This window comes from Schistocerca gregaria, chromosome 9 (assembly GCF_023897955.1).
Source record: "Schistocerca gregaria isolate iqSchGreg1 chromosome 9, iqSchGreg1.2, whole genome shotgun sequence".
Lineage (NCBI taxonomy): Eukaryota > Metazoa > Arthropoda > Insecta > Orthoptera > Acrididae > Schistocerca > Schistocerca gregaria.
This window is the reverse complement of record NC_064928.1, coordinates 155,914,386-155,932,282: the sequence shown is the minus strand read 5'-3', so window position 1 is coordinate 155,932,282 and position 17,897 is coordinate 155,914,386. Positions and strand designations below refer to the sequence as shown.

At 41.0% G+C, this 17,897-nt stretch overlaps 1 protein-coding gene across 1 annotated transcript in view; it reads right to left on the bottom strand.

The window, feature by feature from the left end:
- LOC126292279 (transcription initiation factor TFIID subunit 8-like) overlaps nt 1-15,449 on the bottom strand; it is a 46,339-nt gene extending 30,890 nt beyond the window's left edge. The window contains exons 1-2 of the mRNA XM_049986186.1: nt 15,326-15,449; nt 5,525-5,969 (exon numbers count right to left, since the gene is read on the bottom strand). Coding sequence (XP_049842143.1) covers nt 5,525-5,969; nt 15,326-15,339 — 459 coding nt within the window. The 5' untranslated portion in view covers nt 15,340-15,449. The remainder of the gene's footprint in view (nt 1-5,524; nt 5,970-15,325) is intronic.
- Nucleotides 15,450-17,897: the final 2,448 nt, after the last annotated feature.

Below are 17,897 nucleotides of genomic sequence, written 5' to 3'. Positions count from 1 at the left end.
CAGCTCTGACAGGCAGTGGAAAAAACCGCCACAATTCCACTGAAGAATGACGTCGTCATAAGACAGGGAAAGACATGGAACATTCAACGAGGTAGTTAACACATCAGGGTCACCTGCTCCACTAACTTTTTGCCTGAGCAATCTATATCCATTGTGTCTGAGGGTCCGGCGAGATCTAGGTCCTAAGTGGACACCAGAATCTCCACCTAATCTGCAGACGTGAGTGCCACCACAATTCCCTTGGTCTTGGGGATCTTCTTTTTGGATTTCTCTAGCTGCTCCTTGGGTTTCCCTGGCTGGAAGCACTTCACTGATTCAGTCTCAGGGACTGAGGATGGGCGTGAAGCCCTACGACCAGCTGCTTTTGGGCTCTTCAGCCACTGGCGGGCGTCATCTTTCCCACTAACAGAAACCTGGGAAGGGAGTGAAAGAAGACTTACCGCTTCTCTGCCTCAGAAGTGGGGACTGATATCTCCGATTGTTGGGGGGGGGGGGAGTGTTGCTCCCAAAGTAGGTTGTGCAGCAGCAACAGGGATGGAAGTGACCCCCACCATCAAGGCAGCAGGTGTAGTCTTCTGGCACTGAGAGGTGACTGGGGTTGGCAGAGCTGATGGGGCTAGAACTGCTGTAGTGGCGGCATAAGATGATGTCGTATGTACAGGATGCAGGCATTCGAATTTCCTCTTAACCTCAGTGTAAGTCAGTCAGTCCAGGGTATTGTACTCCATGGTTTTCCTTTCTTTCTGGAGAATCCTGCAGTGAGGCGAGCAAGGCAGTTGACACAGTTGGGAGGCGGGGCACATGGAGTATTGGGATGTGATCGGCATTCGCAATCTCGACATGTGACGCTGGAAGTACAGCGAGAAGACATATGGCACTTAAAGCACTGCATCGGGGGGAGGGATATATATGGCTTTACATCACACTGGTAGACCATCACCTTGACCTTCTTGGGTAATGTGTCACCATCGAAGGCCAAGATGAAGGCATTGGTGGCATCCTGATTATCCCTTGGACCCCGACAGACACGCTGAATGAAATGTACACCTCGCTGCTCTAAATTGGCATGCAGCTCATCATCAGATTGCAAAAGAAAGTCCCTGTGGAATATGATACTCTGGACCATATTTAAGCTCTTATGGGGCGTGATGGTTACAGAAACATTCCCCAGCTTGTCACAAACAAGTAACACCCGTGACTGGGCAGAGGACGCTGTTTTGATCAAGAATGATCCAGATCTCATTTTGGACTAGCCCCCCACCTCCCCAAACTCGTCCCCTAAATGCTCAACAGAAGAATGAGACTTCATCGTCATGAAAGATTCCCCATCAACTCTTGAACATACAAGGTACAGGGGTAAATAAGAGCCGCTGCCATCCTTAGCCTGACATTCCTCCCATGGTGTTGCCAGGGAGGGGGGGGGGGATGATTTTGGGTAGAACTTCTGTGTGTTGAATTGTAAACGCTTAGAGACTGCTGGTGTTTTACCACCAGCAAGAGATGATGTACTACACTTCATCACGTGTCCACCACCCAGCTGCAGCAACCTGGCAAGATGGTCATTGCCGGGAGTCCCGATGCCCCCAGGAAGACGGACATCTAATCCTCGGCATACATGGGGAGTTAACAGTGCAGGCATTAGCAGAGCAATCCCTGTATGGTCAGAAGGATACAACCAACAGGGTACATGGCAGCTCCACCACAACGGAGTGGATACCATGCTGGATATCAGGTGCAGCCAACCAAACAAGTCTGTTATCATCGTCAGTGTAGAAAATGATACTGCACAGCTGATGGAAAAATATGCACCCAGGAGGGTGACCTCACACAACAGTTGGAGAATGAGCAGAAGTGCAGATCCACGTCAATGAAGGATGCGATAGGTCTCAGTGCATGATGGACACGGTGCACCCTGTAAAGTGCCCTTCCCCAACTGGCTTGCTCTTCACAAAAATTTTGAAAAATGTAGGTCAAACCGTACAGGGGGCCATCACATAAAAGCCAAAATGTGTGAGACTTCTTTTAGTCACCTCTTACGATAGGCAGAAATACCTCAGGCCTATTCTCACCCCTGGGCCCGCAGGGATGAAAGAGTAATAGACTACATCGGTTGGGACATGTAGAAAGAATGGTGGAGAAGAGCAGAGTCAAGAAAGTTTTCAAAGGAAAGCCCAGTGGACATCATATAAGGGGCAGACCAAGGACCAAATGGCTAGACAACATGGTGCAGGACTTGAGAGTTAGAACATGGAGATCCAAGGCAGCCAGCAGAGAAGAGTGGGCGGAGATTGTCCAGGAGGCCAAGGCCCTACAAGCGCTGTAGTGCCAAGGAATATTAGTAGTAGCAGTAATATAATTAATTTCAAACACAAACTGGAGTCATATCTGCTTGACAGCTACTTCTACTCCACTGAATAAATTGTGAATGTGTAATAATATGGTGTGTGTGTGTGTGTGTGTGTGTGTGTGAGAGAGAGAGAGAGAGAGAGAGACAGAGAGAGAGAGAGAGAGAGAGAGAGAGAGAGAGAGAGAGAGAAAGGATCCACAGAACATGCAAATAGCAAAGCTAAACTGAACTACAGATCATTTCACCATCACAGCTAAGACACTGGAGGTGGCCCCTGATGCCCTCAAACCTTTTTTCTTCACTTTTTACCCCAAAGAGCAGAGAATAAAAAATACTTTACTGACTATTGAGATCAAAAAGGTACTACTGCTTTAAGGATGGAAGTAAGGACAGTAGCTGGGAGTGTAATGTCCAATTAATGACCAACCATCATGGATGAGGCACAAGGGCAATATGGGCAAGGATAGGGAAGAAAATCAGCTGCGTCATTTCCACAGGAACCATACCAGCATTTCTTGTGAAGAGAGATTATGTCTGCACTACCTTGTATATTTATTACAACGATTTTTGTTACAGATCAACCTCAAATCCAACATCTAATAACAAAGCAGAAAGTGGTACAATAGAACAAAGTAGACTCCAATGTGACATAAAAAATACAAATAATGTCAGCTTACTACATATCACATTACAATCACCTTCATACCATTAAGCCCCTTGCTCTTCTTTCTTTATTGGATCTCTGAATGATGTTCAAAACTACACCTTCTCATGGCATTACAACCTTGCAAAGGTCTTAGTCTTTTCAACAAGTTTCTTCCATTTTATCCTCTCCAGCACAGTTCTCTGCTGTCCTCTGAGAGATTTTACATCTTCTTCCACATTGTCCATTCACACTTTTGTGGCTTGTTATCTGTCTTTTTCCAGCTGGCCTACATTCAAAAACCTTTTTAATTGTTTGTGAAGTATCCATCCCAAGGACATGTCCAAGCCAGGCTATTCCCATACTTCTTATTGTTCTTACAATGACAGCTCCTTGTATGAGGTGATCCAGCTCTGTGTTTGTTCTAGATCTCCAGAGACCATTGTTTTTCTGAAATGCCCCATCTTTTGCAGAATGATGTGTCTACATATCCTGAGCTGCTGCTCATCAGCACTTGTTAGTGTCCATGTTTCACATCTGTAGGTTACAACTGGCCTGATCATGATTTTATAAATTTGAAGTTTCAGTTGCCTATTTAATAACCTAAGGTCAACAATTTCTTAAATGTGTGGAAGCATCTATTACCATTTAGGATGAACTGTTTTATTTCTGTTGCCATGGGATTTGTCCTATTAATATCAGGTCCCAGATAGTCAAAGTTATGAGCAAGTTCACAATTGAAACCAGCTGCTGATAGTTTACCAAGGCAAGGTCTCTAGGTAGGGTGGCTTCTTTCAGCTCACCTACTGTTTTCTCTAGTGAAACTCTTCTTCTATTAATAACGCTACATAAGTAGCATATACACATATCTGGGTTGACTTTGTGTCTATGTCACCAGCTATTTGAAGCTTCTGAATGCTGTTTCAAGAGTCAGATTAAAAGGCATTGTGGAGAGGGAACCCTGACTGCTATACTAAAACTAAACCATTTACTGGGTTCTCCATCCATTCGCACCACAGCCTTGGGACCATTCAATGTTGCTAAACAAAGTTTCAAGAACCAACTCTAAGTGATAAATCTAGGAATATACCATAACCACATAAGAGGTGAGATCAAGAACTAATGACAATTTTTTTAATTTTGCGGGCTTTTACATCTGATTTCAAAAACTTTTTTTTTATTTTGTTGGTGTGGATGTTCCTCATGTATGTATGCATTTTCAGCTGTTTGGACTACCGGTATTTAGTGTATTGTTGACAGTTGAAAAGATTATACATGTTTTCGAGTGTTCAGAGAATTCTTGCTTTCAAAAAAGAGGCATCAAAGAATTCACATAAAATTTTACTTGAAAAATGGAATAAAGTGCAGCACCACATTTGAAATGTTGACTGCAGCTTTTGGCAAATCTACCATGAGTAAGACAAGAGTTTACGAGCAGTATAAACACTGCACAGAGGGTCAAGAAAATGTTGAAGGCAATGTCAGTCCTGGACATCCTAGCACATCAATTGCTTATGACAATGTGGAAAAAGTGATGAAAATGGTTCTGTAAAATCGCCAGATCATCATAGAGGTTGCTGATGATGTTGGAATATCCCTTGGCTCATTCCAAGCAATTTTTTTCAGATGTTTTGGGCATGAAACATGTAGCAGCAACATTTGTTGCAAAACTGTTGGATTTTGACCAAAATTGACAGACATCATGCAAACATCGCTCAGGTACTGCTGAATGAAATCATCAATGATCCAGAACTTATACAGGAGGTTATAATCAGCGACAAAGCATTGGTATATGGATATGATTTTGAAACCAAGGCCCAATCATCCCAATGGAAACTGCCCAAAGAGCCCAAATTAAACAAAAAATTGACAAGTTTGAACACATGTGGCAGTTATTCTCAATGTTTTCTTTTATTACAATGGGATAGTGCATAATAGGTTCCTACCTAATGGTTGTACAGTCAATAAGGAATACTACTAGGAAGTTATGCAGCATTTGCATGAAGCAATCTGAACAAAATGATCAGAACTGTGGCAAAACCACTTGTGGGAATTCCATCGCACCTCAATGCTGGTTCACGGTTCACGGTTTTTTGGCAAAAAACAAAACTGTTGTGTTGCCTCAGCCACCGTATTTGCTGGACATAGCCCCCTGCAACTTCTTTCTATTCGTGAAACTGAAGAGAACAATGAAAGGATTTCGTTTGGCCACCATTACAAGATAAAAACAGAATCACTGAAGGAGCTGAACACCATAACAAAAAGTGAGTTACAGAAGTACTTCTACGATTGGGAAAAGTGCTGGCACAAGTGTTATTATATCTGCAGGGGATTACTTTGAAGGGGATAAACTTGATACTGATGAATAAGTAAAGATTCTTTATGAAAAACAAAAATTTGCATTACTTTTTGATCTCAACGTATAAGTGGTACAATGGAAATATTTTCTGCCATATATTTTAATGTGATATCCAGAGTATGCATGTGGATACGGAGCTGGAGGTAAATGTAGATTTACACATCAAGACAGCTACCTTATGCTGTGAGGCATGTGTGGGCGGCGACAGAACGGACCGACCGGGACGGCGGGCATGCGCCTCAAGGCCCTCGAGTGGGAAGCCTATGTTGACGAGTGCCACCACTACGTCGCCCAGCAGTGGTTGTGTGCGGCCGGCTAGCTCGCAATACGCCCGACTGCTGTTGCCGACCTCCCAGACGAATGACTGAACAGCCTCGACGAGGGTCTCGAGGGCGGCACGGTCGGCAGCCTCAGTGCCGAGCTCTGCCAGCAGGCAGCAGACGGCGGCGTGCAAGGCACGGCGGCGCGCCTCCCATGGCAGCTGTGCCTGCTGCTGCTGCTGCGCCTGTTGCTGCTGCTGGAGCTGCGCCTGTGTTGCCAGGCTGCCCGCCCCGCCCTGTGACTGCTGCACCGCCTGCATCGGGCCGTGGTGGTGGCTGTCCATGCTGGACATCTGACGGCTGTGTGGAGTGATGTTTCAGAAAATCACAAGGCTACCATGTAAAAGTAAAAGGCATTAATGTGCCAACTGCCAACAAGAATTATATCGTGAACTGCTAATACCAATTACAAGCTACCTTATATGTAATGAGAGTCAGTAAACAATGCTGTACATCAATAACAGGCTGATGACATCACTAGCACAGAGGATATACGAGCCTCATCAAACAAACGACGGATGACGGCAATAAGAACAGACACAAAGGAATTAAAGCCATGGCTGCCAGTGGGCATTGATTTATATCAATGGAGCATGTTGAAAATCTGTGCCAGACCAAGCACAAATTTGTTAATGTCTTTGATTGTTTAGTGGCTGCAGGACTGAAAGTTGAGAATTTGGGTCCGATGTGAGATGTGCTAGGGTAGTCAGTGCAGTTGTGGTGACCACTACGTCCTGATGGCACAGTGGTCAGCACAACTACCTGGTAAGCAGGAGACCTGAGTACGAATCCCGGTCTGGCAAAAAATTTTCAACCTAACCCATTGGTATAAATCAATGCACACTGCAGTCCTTTGTGTCTTGATTCATAGTTGCTGCAGGATCAAAATGGTGTGTGCTGATTTGGACATGTCTGAAATGAAGGACATTACATATACAGGATGATGATGATGATGATGATGTCTTCGGTCCAAAGAGTGGTTTGATGCAGCTCTCCAGATTACTCCATCCCGTACAAATATCTCCATTCACAAATAACTACTGCAACCTACATCCACTTGAATCTGCTTACTGTGTTCATCCACTGGTCTCCCTCAATAATTTTTAGCCCCCACACTTCCTCCATTAACAAACTGATAATTCCTTGATACTTCCAGATGTGTCCTTTCAACTGATCCCTCTTCCAGTAAAGTTGTGCTGTAAATTTCTATTTTCTCCAATATGATTCAGTACCTCCTCATTACTTACTCCATCTAACCATCTGATCTTCAGCATTCTTCTGTAGTGTCACATTTCTAAAGTTCTTGTTTCATTTCCATAAAATCCCACACCCCACAGAAATACCTTCCGAAAATACTTCCTAAACTTTAATTTATATTAGATGTTAATAAATTCCTCTTTTTCAAAGATGTTTTTCACACTGCAGCCAATTGGCATTTTATATCCACTCACCTCCAGTCATCATCAGTTATTTTGCTGCTTAAATAACAAATCTCCATAATTGCTTTTATTGTCTCATTTCCTACCCTAGTTCCTTCTGTATCAGCTGATTTACTTTGATTACATTCCATTAATATTGTTTTACTTTTGTTGATGTTTATGTTAAAGATTCTTTTTTTTCCCAAAACATTTGTTTACCTGGTCTCACAACTCCTTTGCTGTCTCTGACACAACAACATCAACAGAAAACCTCAAAGTATTTATTTCTCCTCACTGAACTTTAATTTCATCTCCAAATTTCTCTTTGGCTTCCTTGCTACTTGCTCAAGGTACAGATTGAATAACATCAGATATAGGCTACAAACCTGTCTCACTCACTTTCCAGCCACTAATTCCCTTTCCTTCTCATCCTGTCTGGTAAATCTCCCCTGACCTGGGATTCTGGGTGACTTTCTCAAATCTACCGCTTTTCCTAAACCTCTCAGTCCTTCCTGTTCAACCCTTCTGTCATAAGAAGGAGCCACTGGCTCTGAAAGCTTGCACATGAAAAAAACCTTATTTTTATATGTGTGTCTATCTAATTAAATCAAAGATGAGGGTAGAATAATAGAAAGCATTCACGAATAACCAAATTTTGTAAATTATTATTTCTCTGGTACTGTGGAAAAGCTACAGCAAAATCTTCCTAAAACACGTGTAGCACCCACAGTGACTTACTATGTTCCCACAACAAAGCTTGATGTCAGAAAGACAATAAAAAGCAATTAAAAAGTAAGAAGTCATCAGGCACAGTTAAACTTCCTGTCTCTCTTTTGCAGGCATGCATAAGTAGGATACAAGCTCTATTAACAAACATAACAAATGAGTCCTTTAGTTCAGGTATTATCCCAGTCAACCCAAAGCACCCTTATTAAAAAAAGGTAATGTGGAAAGCATAGAAATCTACAAACCAGTTTGACTGCATTTTGATTCTCAAAAATAACTAATCACTCATGGAAGAGAGACTAAGTTACATGAATAATTACAATCATTTTAATGAAGTTTAGTTTCCAAAGTGGGAGAAATACAATACCTGCCATTACAGAGTTACAAAAGTGGTTCCTAAAGCTCCTGACACGGATGATTGCGTTACACACTTATTCTTAGACTCAACCAAGGCTTTAGATCATAAAATACTACTAAACAAATTAGAAGTGCTAGGTATAAGAGAAACAGTGAATGAGTGGCTCCAGTGTTAGCTGGAAAACAGGGTGAAAAAGGTGAAGATAGTTCACACATCTGCTGATAGTAAAACAACTGTCAGACAAGAAACACATAAACATACAGCAGAGGTATTAATTCTGTGCATTTTGTTGAAATGTTCATTCATTTTAACATCACAAGATGTAAGTGCATTTTGGCATACTAAATTAACACTTTTTCTTTTCTTTTTGTTTGTGGCGTGTCCCCCACAGTATTTATCATTTTTAGAGAATGTGATGTTATACTTAAGTGAATAAATAGACGTGGATGATAACAATTATAAAACTTCACTGTTTCATCTGCTTGTGCAGATATTTGCAATGTGTTTTGTTCCAACATATCAATCAATGGAAGCATGTTATTGCTTTATTGTGATAATTGTTGTAACTCCGGTAGTAGCAATAGATTGCTGTCGTTGAAGTGCCAGGTTTCTTTAATGTGAGCTAAGTTGAGATGGATTACAAACTGAAAATGATGTCTCCTCTACTGATATGTTTTGAATTGTCACGAACTAAGCAGAGTAAGGCACTAACACTGTGTGAAGAAGATTATACATATGCAGAAATGGCAAAAAGGTTGGGTGGAGGCGCTAAAAAAATTGGGTGAGAGGAAAGTTTGCAACTGGTATGAAGAAAGTGGTTCAATCAAAACTGCATCCCATGAAAATCAATATTGACTAATCAAGACTCTTGTAGAATCTGCTGACTTACTCAGGAAGGTCATTGACAACCACAAAAGACAAAGGGATTTTTGAAGACATCAGGGGCTGAAGTTTCTGATGCAATCATCTGACAGAAACTTTGTGAAAATGGTTTGTAAGCAAAGACTCCAAGGAAGAAGCCTTATCTGAATGAAATGCAGAGGCAGAAACGTGTGCAATGTGTGTTAACACACGGGGGATGGGTGCAAGCAAACTGCGCTAGATTCATTTGGAGTGAAGGCACTAAGATCAACATTTTTGGAAGAGAGAAAGTTCATTTTGTACATTGTAGGCCAGGCGAAGGCTTACTATCTCAGTGCATCACTGCCATAATGATGGTATGGTATAGGACTGCGTGGCAAGTCATGGCATGAGACATCTGGCAGTGTTACTGGGCAACATTACCACAAAAAAGTACCATGACGAAGTCTTTGCATTGAAATTGCTTCCCTCTATATGCAATTTGTTTGAAGGTAAAAATCACCAATGGATCTTTCAGCAAGGCAATGCATCATGTCATACCACGAAAATCAATATGTAATAGTTCAGCGACTATAAAATTAGTGTGCTGTCTTGGCCTGGCAACAGTCCCAACCTCAATCCAATTGAGAACGTGTAGTTTCACAAAATCATTGTTTCCCAACAGAAGTCCAGTAACATGAGGGAGCTCCTACAGCCCATGATGACAATGATGTTTCGGTTTGTGGGGTGCTCAACAGTGCGGCCATTAGCACTCTTACGCATTCCTAATATGTACACAATCCAATCTTGCCACCATCATGAATGAGGATTGAATGATGAGGACAACACAACACCCAGTCCCCAGGCAGAGAAAATCCCCAACCCTGCCAGGAACCAAACCCAGGACCCCATAATACAGAAGTAGGAATGCTAGCCACTAGATGACGAGATGCAGACCCTAGAGGCCATCATAAGTTCGTGGTTCAGAGTGATCAAACCAGAAGACCTTTAACATCAGGTGGACTCAATGGCACAAACAGTCAAGGCAGTGATTAAAACAGAAACATATACCACAAAATACTACAAAATATTGCAATAAGTTTTGTGTCAAGTAATTTGTAAATTTCTGAAGCTGTTGGGCTGCATTCTGTTTGATTTTTTTTTTTTAATTTTTATATTTGATCTTTAATTCTCTATTAATGGACATAAGGGCATGTTTTCTGAAAATTTGTACTGAATTATAGTGTATATTTCAATTAAAATAAACTCCCGAATGCAGTATTCAGTTCATGTCTACAAAGTGTCCTGAATTAATGTCACTAATGTAAGGATTGTTCACGGTAGAGTATTGGGTCGAATTCTGTTCTTAATATTTAACACTGACTTTCAACAGAACAAGAAAAAGTTATTTTCTGAAGACAGCAACATCATGTTGTTGTTGTTGTTGTGGTTTTCAGTCCAGAGACTGGTTTGATGCAGCTCTCCATGCTACTCTATCCTGTGCAAGCTTCTTCATCTCCCAGTACCTACTGCAACCTATATCCTTCTGAATCTGCTTAGTGTATTCATCTCTTGGTCTCACTCTACAATTTTTACCCTCCACACTGCCCTCCAATACCAAATTGGTGATCCCTTGCTGCCTCAGAATATGCCCTACCAACCGATCCCTTCTTCTTGTCAAGTTGTGCCACAAATTTCTCTTCTCCCCAATTCTATTCAATACTTCCTCATTAGTTGTGTGGTCTACCCACCTAATCTTCAGCATTCCTCTGTAGCTCCACATTTCGAAAGCTTCTATTCTCTTCTTGTCTAAACTATTTATCGCCCACGTTTCACTTCCATACATGGCTACACTCTGTAGAAATACTTTCAGAAAGGACTTCCTGACACTTAAGTCTATACTCAATGTTAACAAATTTCTCTTCTTCAGAAACGCTTTCCTTGCCATTGCCAGTTTACATTTTATATCCTCTCTACTTCGACTATAATCAGTTATTTTGCCCCCAGAATAGCAAAACTCATTTACTACTTCAAACGTTTCATTTCCTAATCTAATTCCTGCAGCATCACCCGATTTAATTCAACTACATTCCATTATCCTCATTTTGTTTTTGTTGATGTTCATCTTATATCCTCCTTTCAATATACTGTCCATTCCGTTCAACTGCTCTTCCAGATCCTTTGCTGTCTCTGGCAGAATTACAATATCATTGGTGAACCTCAAAGTTTTTATTTTTTTGCCATGGATTTTAATACCTACTCTGAATTTTTCTTTTGTTTCCTTTACAGCTTGCTTAATATACAGATTGAATAACATCGGGGAGAAGCCACAACCCTGTCTCACTCCCTTCCCAACCACTGCTTCCCTTTCATGTCCCTCGACTCTTATAACTGCCATCTGATTTCTGTACAAATTGTAAATAGCCTTTCGCTCCCTGTATTTTACCCCTGCCACCTTCAGAATTTGAAAGAGAGTATTCCAGTCAACATTGTCAAAAGCTTTCTCTATGTCTAAAAATGCTAGAAACATAGGTTTGCCTTTCCTTAATCTATTTTCTAAGATAAGTCATAGGGTCAGTATTGCCTCACATGTTCCAACATTTCTACGGAATCCAAACTGATCTTCCCCTGTAAAGAATTTGTGTTAGTATTTTGCAGCCATGGCTTATTAAACTGATAGTTCAGTAATTTTCACATTTGTCAACACCTGCTTTCTTTGGGATTGGAATCCTTCTTGAAGTCTGAAGGAATTTCGCCTGGCTCATACATTGTGCTCACTAGATGGTAGAGTTTTGTTAGGCCTGGCTCTCCCAAGGCTGTCAGTGTTCTAATGGAATGTTGTCTACTCCCGGAGCCTTGTTTCGACTCAGGTCTTTCAGTGCTCTGTCAAACACTTCACACAGTATCATATGTCCCATTTCATCTTCATCTACATCCTCTTCTATTTCCATAATATTGTCCTCGAGTACCTCGCCCTTGTATAGACCCTCTATATACTCCTTCCACCTTTCTGCTTTCCCATCTTTGCTTAGAACTGGGTTTCCATCTAAGCTCTTGATGTTCATACAAGTGGTTCTCTTATCTCCAAAGGTCTCATTTTCCTGTAGGCAGTATCTATCCTACTCCTAGTGCTATACGCCTCTACATCCTTACATTTGTCTTCCAGCCATCCCTGCTTAGCTATTTTGCACTTCCTGTTGATCTCATATTTGAGACGTTTGTATTCCTTTTTGCCTGCTTCATTTACTGCATTTTTGTATTTTCTCCTTTCATCAATTAAATTCAAAATCTCTTCTGTTACCCAAGGATTTCTATGAGCCCTTGCCTTTTTACATCATAGCCATTGAGAAAACATCAGAACTCCCATTACAGAAAGCAAGTGAAACCTTCAAGTATGTTTACAGTTCAACAGTATGTAATATATTTATGTTGAACAAAAAGAAACCAAACAGTAAACACTTCAGCATAAAGAAGGGAAGCCACTCTATTGCATAGACACACACAAAGTTTTTAAGGATGAACACTGATTATCAGCTAACATGGAATGAGCACACAGAGGTATTGGCAAAAACGGATGTCAATAGCATGTTAAAATTTTACAATCAGTTCGTAACAGCTGATGTTTTGTGGTGTCTACATGCACTCGTTTCTTGGCTATGAAATTATTTTTTGGGGACTGAAGGCATAGCACATGGATGCAGTTCTTAAATGGCAGAAAAGGGCCATTAGAGTAAATAACTAGAAGTTATAGACAGGCTAACTGTAAAGAGCTGTTTAAAACATTGGGCATGCTTACTGCACCAAGTGAATAAACCTACCAATCTATGGTACGTTTCAGGAAAAACATCACTACATATCTCAGTAATAGCTCTATACATAATCATGGAACAAGAGCCGTTTGGACTTACACATGCCCACGAAAGAGAAACCAGAACCTCAAAACAGAACATGATACCCAGGAATAAAACTGTAGGTGCTTCTGAGAAGTTCAGTGAATGGTGTCAAAGGACAAATGAAACAAGAGTTACAAACAAAATACCTTTACTGGCCTTCAGAGTAATCACCATTAGCTACCACACACTTGTGACATTGATTGAAAAGATGTTGTAAGCCATCAGCAAATGCTTCACGTAGAATTGCTTGAAGCACCGAGGTCATGCATTGTTGCACATCTGCATCATTACAGGAAATGTGACCTGCTGCTAACAGTACAATCTGCAGACCAAGCAGCAGTCAAAGGCACGATGTTCACTGTCTTCCCTGTACCCAAAAAACAAGTCGGCTGATGAAATCCAAAATTAAGACAACGTGGATCACATTTCTCGACAGCAAGGGCTGGTTACATCATAAATTTCTTTCTGGGGGAGGTGAGAAAGATAATAGACACCATGCCATTTACTGTCACTTGTCTCCAGGTCATATTGGTAGCACCAAATCTTTTCTCATCTGCAAATGATCCAGATATCCAACAAAGCATTAGCACAGCGCTCTGAGTGATTCCACAAGAAGTGTTTGCTGACAGTTTCCGACAGGTTTAAACCAATGTCAGAAGTGTGTTGTAGCTAATGGTGATTACTCTGAAGACAAGGGAAGGTATCTTGTTTGTAACTCTTGTTTCCTTAACATTTTCTGAGACTATTCATTGAACTTTTCATATATAGGCTACCTTGTATAATAAACTGCCAAAGGAAATGAAAAGATTTACTAAAATACACCTCTTTAAAAATAAAGCTAAAAATTCCTTTATAACTAATGCGAACTACACAACTAGATTACTAGAGGGTAGTAAAGAAACAGGATAACTACAACATGCTGTCACATTTCAATACACGATCATGGTTTACTGCTTCCTCAAGGAAATCATGTGTCAAGATGCAAATTCCACAACAATAATTACTTGTAATTTTTCCGAATTTATTATCTCACTCATCATGGAGACATACTGACTCAGATTTTAGGGTGGACTGAGGAGCATAACTCAATATATGCAGGCAAAAGTCAGCTTTGTGAATGGACTGCAGTTGATGCAAGTGGCAAAGCATCATCTTCACAATCCAGGGGACACCAGCAGATGCCCTTTGTGTGTGCGGTCATGATGATGAACAAAACTATGTTTTACATTAGAAGTTATCTAAAATAAATTGTGTAAATCAAAGAACACTGAGCAATGGAGACAAGTGGAATAAAGCAGTGCAGCTGTTACAAGGATGACCTGTTATTCGGAAAATGGACTTGCTCTCCAGCCATCCTGATTTGGGTATTCTTAAATCACTTAGACAAATGCCAGGCAAGTTCCGTAATCATGTACCACACTAGGTCACCACTTGCCCTATTATAATAAACTATGTTATGTATTCTGTGGGTTGTAGCTTAATTTTGAGCTGTTGATTTGTGCTGTGGTTGGTTCAAATGGCTCTGAGCACTATGGGACTTAACATCTGTGGTTATCAGTCCCCTACAACTTAGAACTACTTAAACCTAACTAACCTCAGGACATCACACACATCCATGCCCGAGGCAGGATTCGAACCTGCGACCATAGCAGATTTGTGCTGTGTTACCTTGATAGTTCCTTTATTATTGAGAGGTGATTCTTGTTTAAAGACATATAAATAAATATTATCGTTGTGGATTGTTTATAGTTTAGACTTGTTTTTCATTGTCCGCCAAGACTTGTCCTGTGTTTGACACTACAGGAAATGAATACAGACATCTCTGCCCTAGCAATGACACTACAGGAAAGGAATACAGACATCCCTGCCCTAGCAATATAAACAAAACGTATAAAAACAATAAATAAAAATATGAACCTGTCGTATAAAAAAAGGAAACGATTCACACAAACAATGCGTAAAAAGAACAGCAAATTCCGGTTATAAAAACTGATATTTACCATGGAACCTAACTATCTACTACAAACGCTAAGAATGTAGCGAGCAGCAAGAAACGAGAACAGACGGGAATTTGTCAATAACCGATGTGAGATTTTTTACGGAAAAATTAGACATCGCAATTACTGGGTGCTCTATATAACTCCCAAATGTAAACTACAGTTACGCAGCAATAATCCATTTTTCGCACAAAAGAGATAGAGTGAGCCGACGAATTTATACAATATTCGCAATTTAATTATGAAAATGATAATGTTTCAAACATATGGTACCGCAGAAAAACAAACAAACGACACGAAAAAGACTTTAGATGTATATACAGAGAGACGCTAAGTTGTCAAAAGCACCCTAGAAACACATATGAAATGTAACCTGCAATTTCGATATGGAATGTTCTTAGGGAAATGTTGTTTAAGAACTCACTTAACAACAAACATTAAGTCCGTTCAACTACTGCACATCACTGTCGTAAAATTATATTATTAAAAATGTAAACACATCTTCGTCAACAAAACCAACTGATACTCAAAGATGTTTAACGTCACAACGAAACTTGTTCAACTGTTTACAGGTGTGCCACACTTACCTATATCTGATCTTGAGTTCTGCTGGCGTTTACGGTCAAAAGTTATCAAACGTCAATACTGGAGTTCTATTAGCCAGGGCGCCGACTTATAAAAAATATTCGGGGGCGCTGGGAAATTTTCTGATTTTTAGATGAAAGATAGTGAGCTTTAAAGATTTTTAAGCATTTTAGAGACATGTGATCAACATTAGAACCCCGAAAACTGGACTCTCGATAACTCGACACTCCGGGAAACTCACAAGACTGACACATTTTTGGCTTTGAAGAAAGAAACAAAGCATAAACACGCTCGGTATTTTCGTAAAATACTAATTTAATTTACAGTAATAATCATACTTATAGACTATTACAGAGCAGTGAATATATAGTTGTGAAAAGACTAAAATTATATTTAAATAAATTCGAAACCATCATTGTATTGTATTGTATTGTATGTTAACCGGGAACCTAGAAACGATGGAGAGGCTCCGACCCCGCCGCAGCCGCAGTGGTCCACAATCCCACGACGACTACTTCAGTCCACTTCATCCCTCCGCCGCCCCACACCGAACCCAGCGCTATTGTGCGGTTTGGCCCCCAGTGGACATCCCCCCCCCCCCCCCCCCCCAGGGAATGTCTCACACCAGACGACTGTAGCCCCTATTTTTGCTTGATAGATAATGGTGGTGTACTCGTACGTGGAGAACTTGTTTGTGCAGCAATCGCCGACATAGTGTAACTGAGGCGTTTGCCGAGGCAGATGGAAAACCGCCTAAAAACCGTCCACAGACTGGCCGGTTCACCGGACCTCGACACAAATCCGCTGGGCAGATTCGTGCCGAAGACCAGGCGCTCCTTCCTGCCTGGACAGCCGTGCGTTTCACAGCGTGGCCAACCAGGCGGGCCAAATCATCATTACACGCTGTTCTTATTACCAACAACAGGAGCAGAAGTAGACAAAAATTATTCATAAAAAAATCATCTGCAGGACAAGATGAGACCCCCTACTTTCTTCTCCATAACTGCAGCAATCTCATAAGTAAACATTGTCCCACATAATAAACTCTTCATTCCTCAACAGCATATTTCCTAATAAATTCAAGACTGCAAAAATCATACCCATTAATAAAAAAGGAAGTAAAGATGATATCAGCAATTAAAGGCCAATAGCAGTACTCTCAGATTCAGCAAAATATTATGAATACACTATGGCATACAGATTAAATCCATTTCTCAAAAAAAGAAATGCCATATCACCTGCTCAGTTTGTTTTCCAAGGAGGAAAAACCACAACTGATGCAATACAGCAACTCCTAGATTACACCTTAACACTAATAGACAAGAAGCTTCCAGTCATAGGCATTTTTCTTGGCCTAAGAAACGCATTTGATATGGTCAATCACAATATAATGCTCCAAAAAAATTATTCCTCTGGAATGAGGGCACTGGCCATGACTGGTTTAAAAGCTACCTCAAAGACAGAAATCAATATGTCCAAATGAATGTAACCAATTGACCAGGAATTGCTAATACAGTACAGTCATCTACCCAAATCACAGAACATGGAGTTCGCCAAGCCTCAGTAGTGGGGCCCTTATTATTCTTACTTTATGGAAATGACCTCCCCTTAAATTTACACAATAACAGAACCTTCCTCTTTGCTAATTATACTACAATTATGATATCTAACTCAAATGAACATCTTCAACACGCAATAAACAGGAGCACAGCACAACTAAACTCATGGCTTAATTCAAACAGACTACTCCTAAATATAAAAAAAAGACAGCTGGTATTACTTTCCATACAGTCCAAAATAAAAGTCCGCCAGTTCCAAATATATCACTGAGTGATGATAAAATCAACTATGTAAGGGAAACTAAATTTTGGGCGGGTTACCATTTCACTATGTTATGTTATGTTAACCGGGGACCTAGAAACGACGGAGAGGCTCTGTCTCCACCGCCGCCGCAGTGGTCCACAACCCCACAATGACTACCACAGTTCACTTCACCCCTCCGCCGCCCCACACCAAATCCAGCATTATTATTATTGTGCGGTTCAGCCCCCGGTGGACCCTCCCCCCTCCCCCCCCCCCCCCCTCCTTGAATGTCTCACACCAGATGAGTGTAACTCCTTTGTTTGCATGGTGGTGTATGCGTACGTGGAGAACTTGTTTGTGCAGCAATCACCAACATAGTGGAACTGAGGCAGAATAAGGGGAACCAGCCCACATTTGTTGAGGCTGATGGAAAACCAGCTAAAAACCATCCACAGATTGGCCAGCTCACCGGACCTTGACACAGTATGTGTAATGTTTCACTAAGAAAAATATTAGTAACTTATATATAAACTCAAACTGGCACCAACATTATACAAGGTCAAAGAACTCTCTATGAGTGATTCCCCATTCAACAAAACTATTCAGTA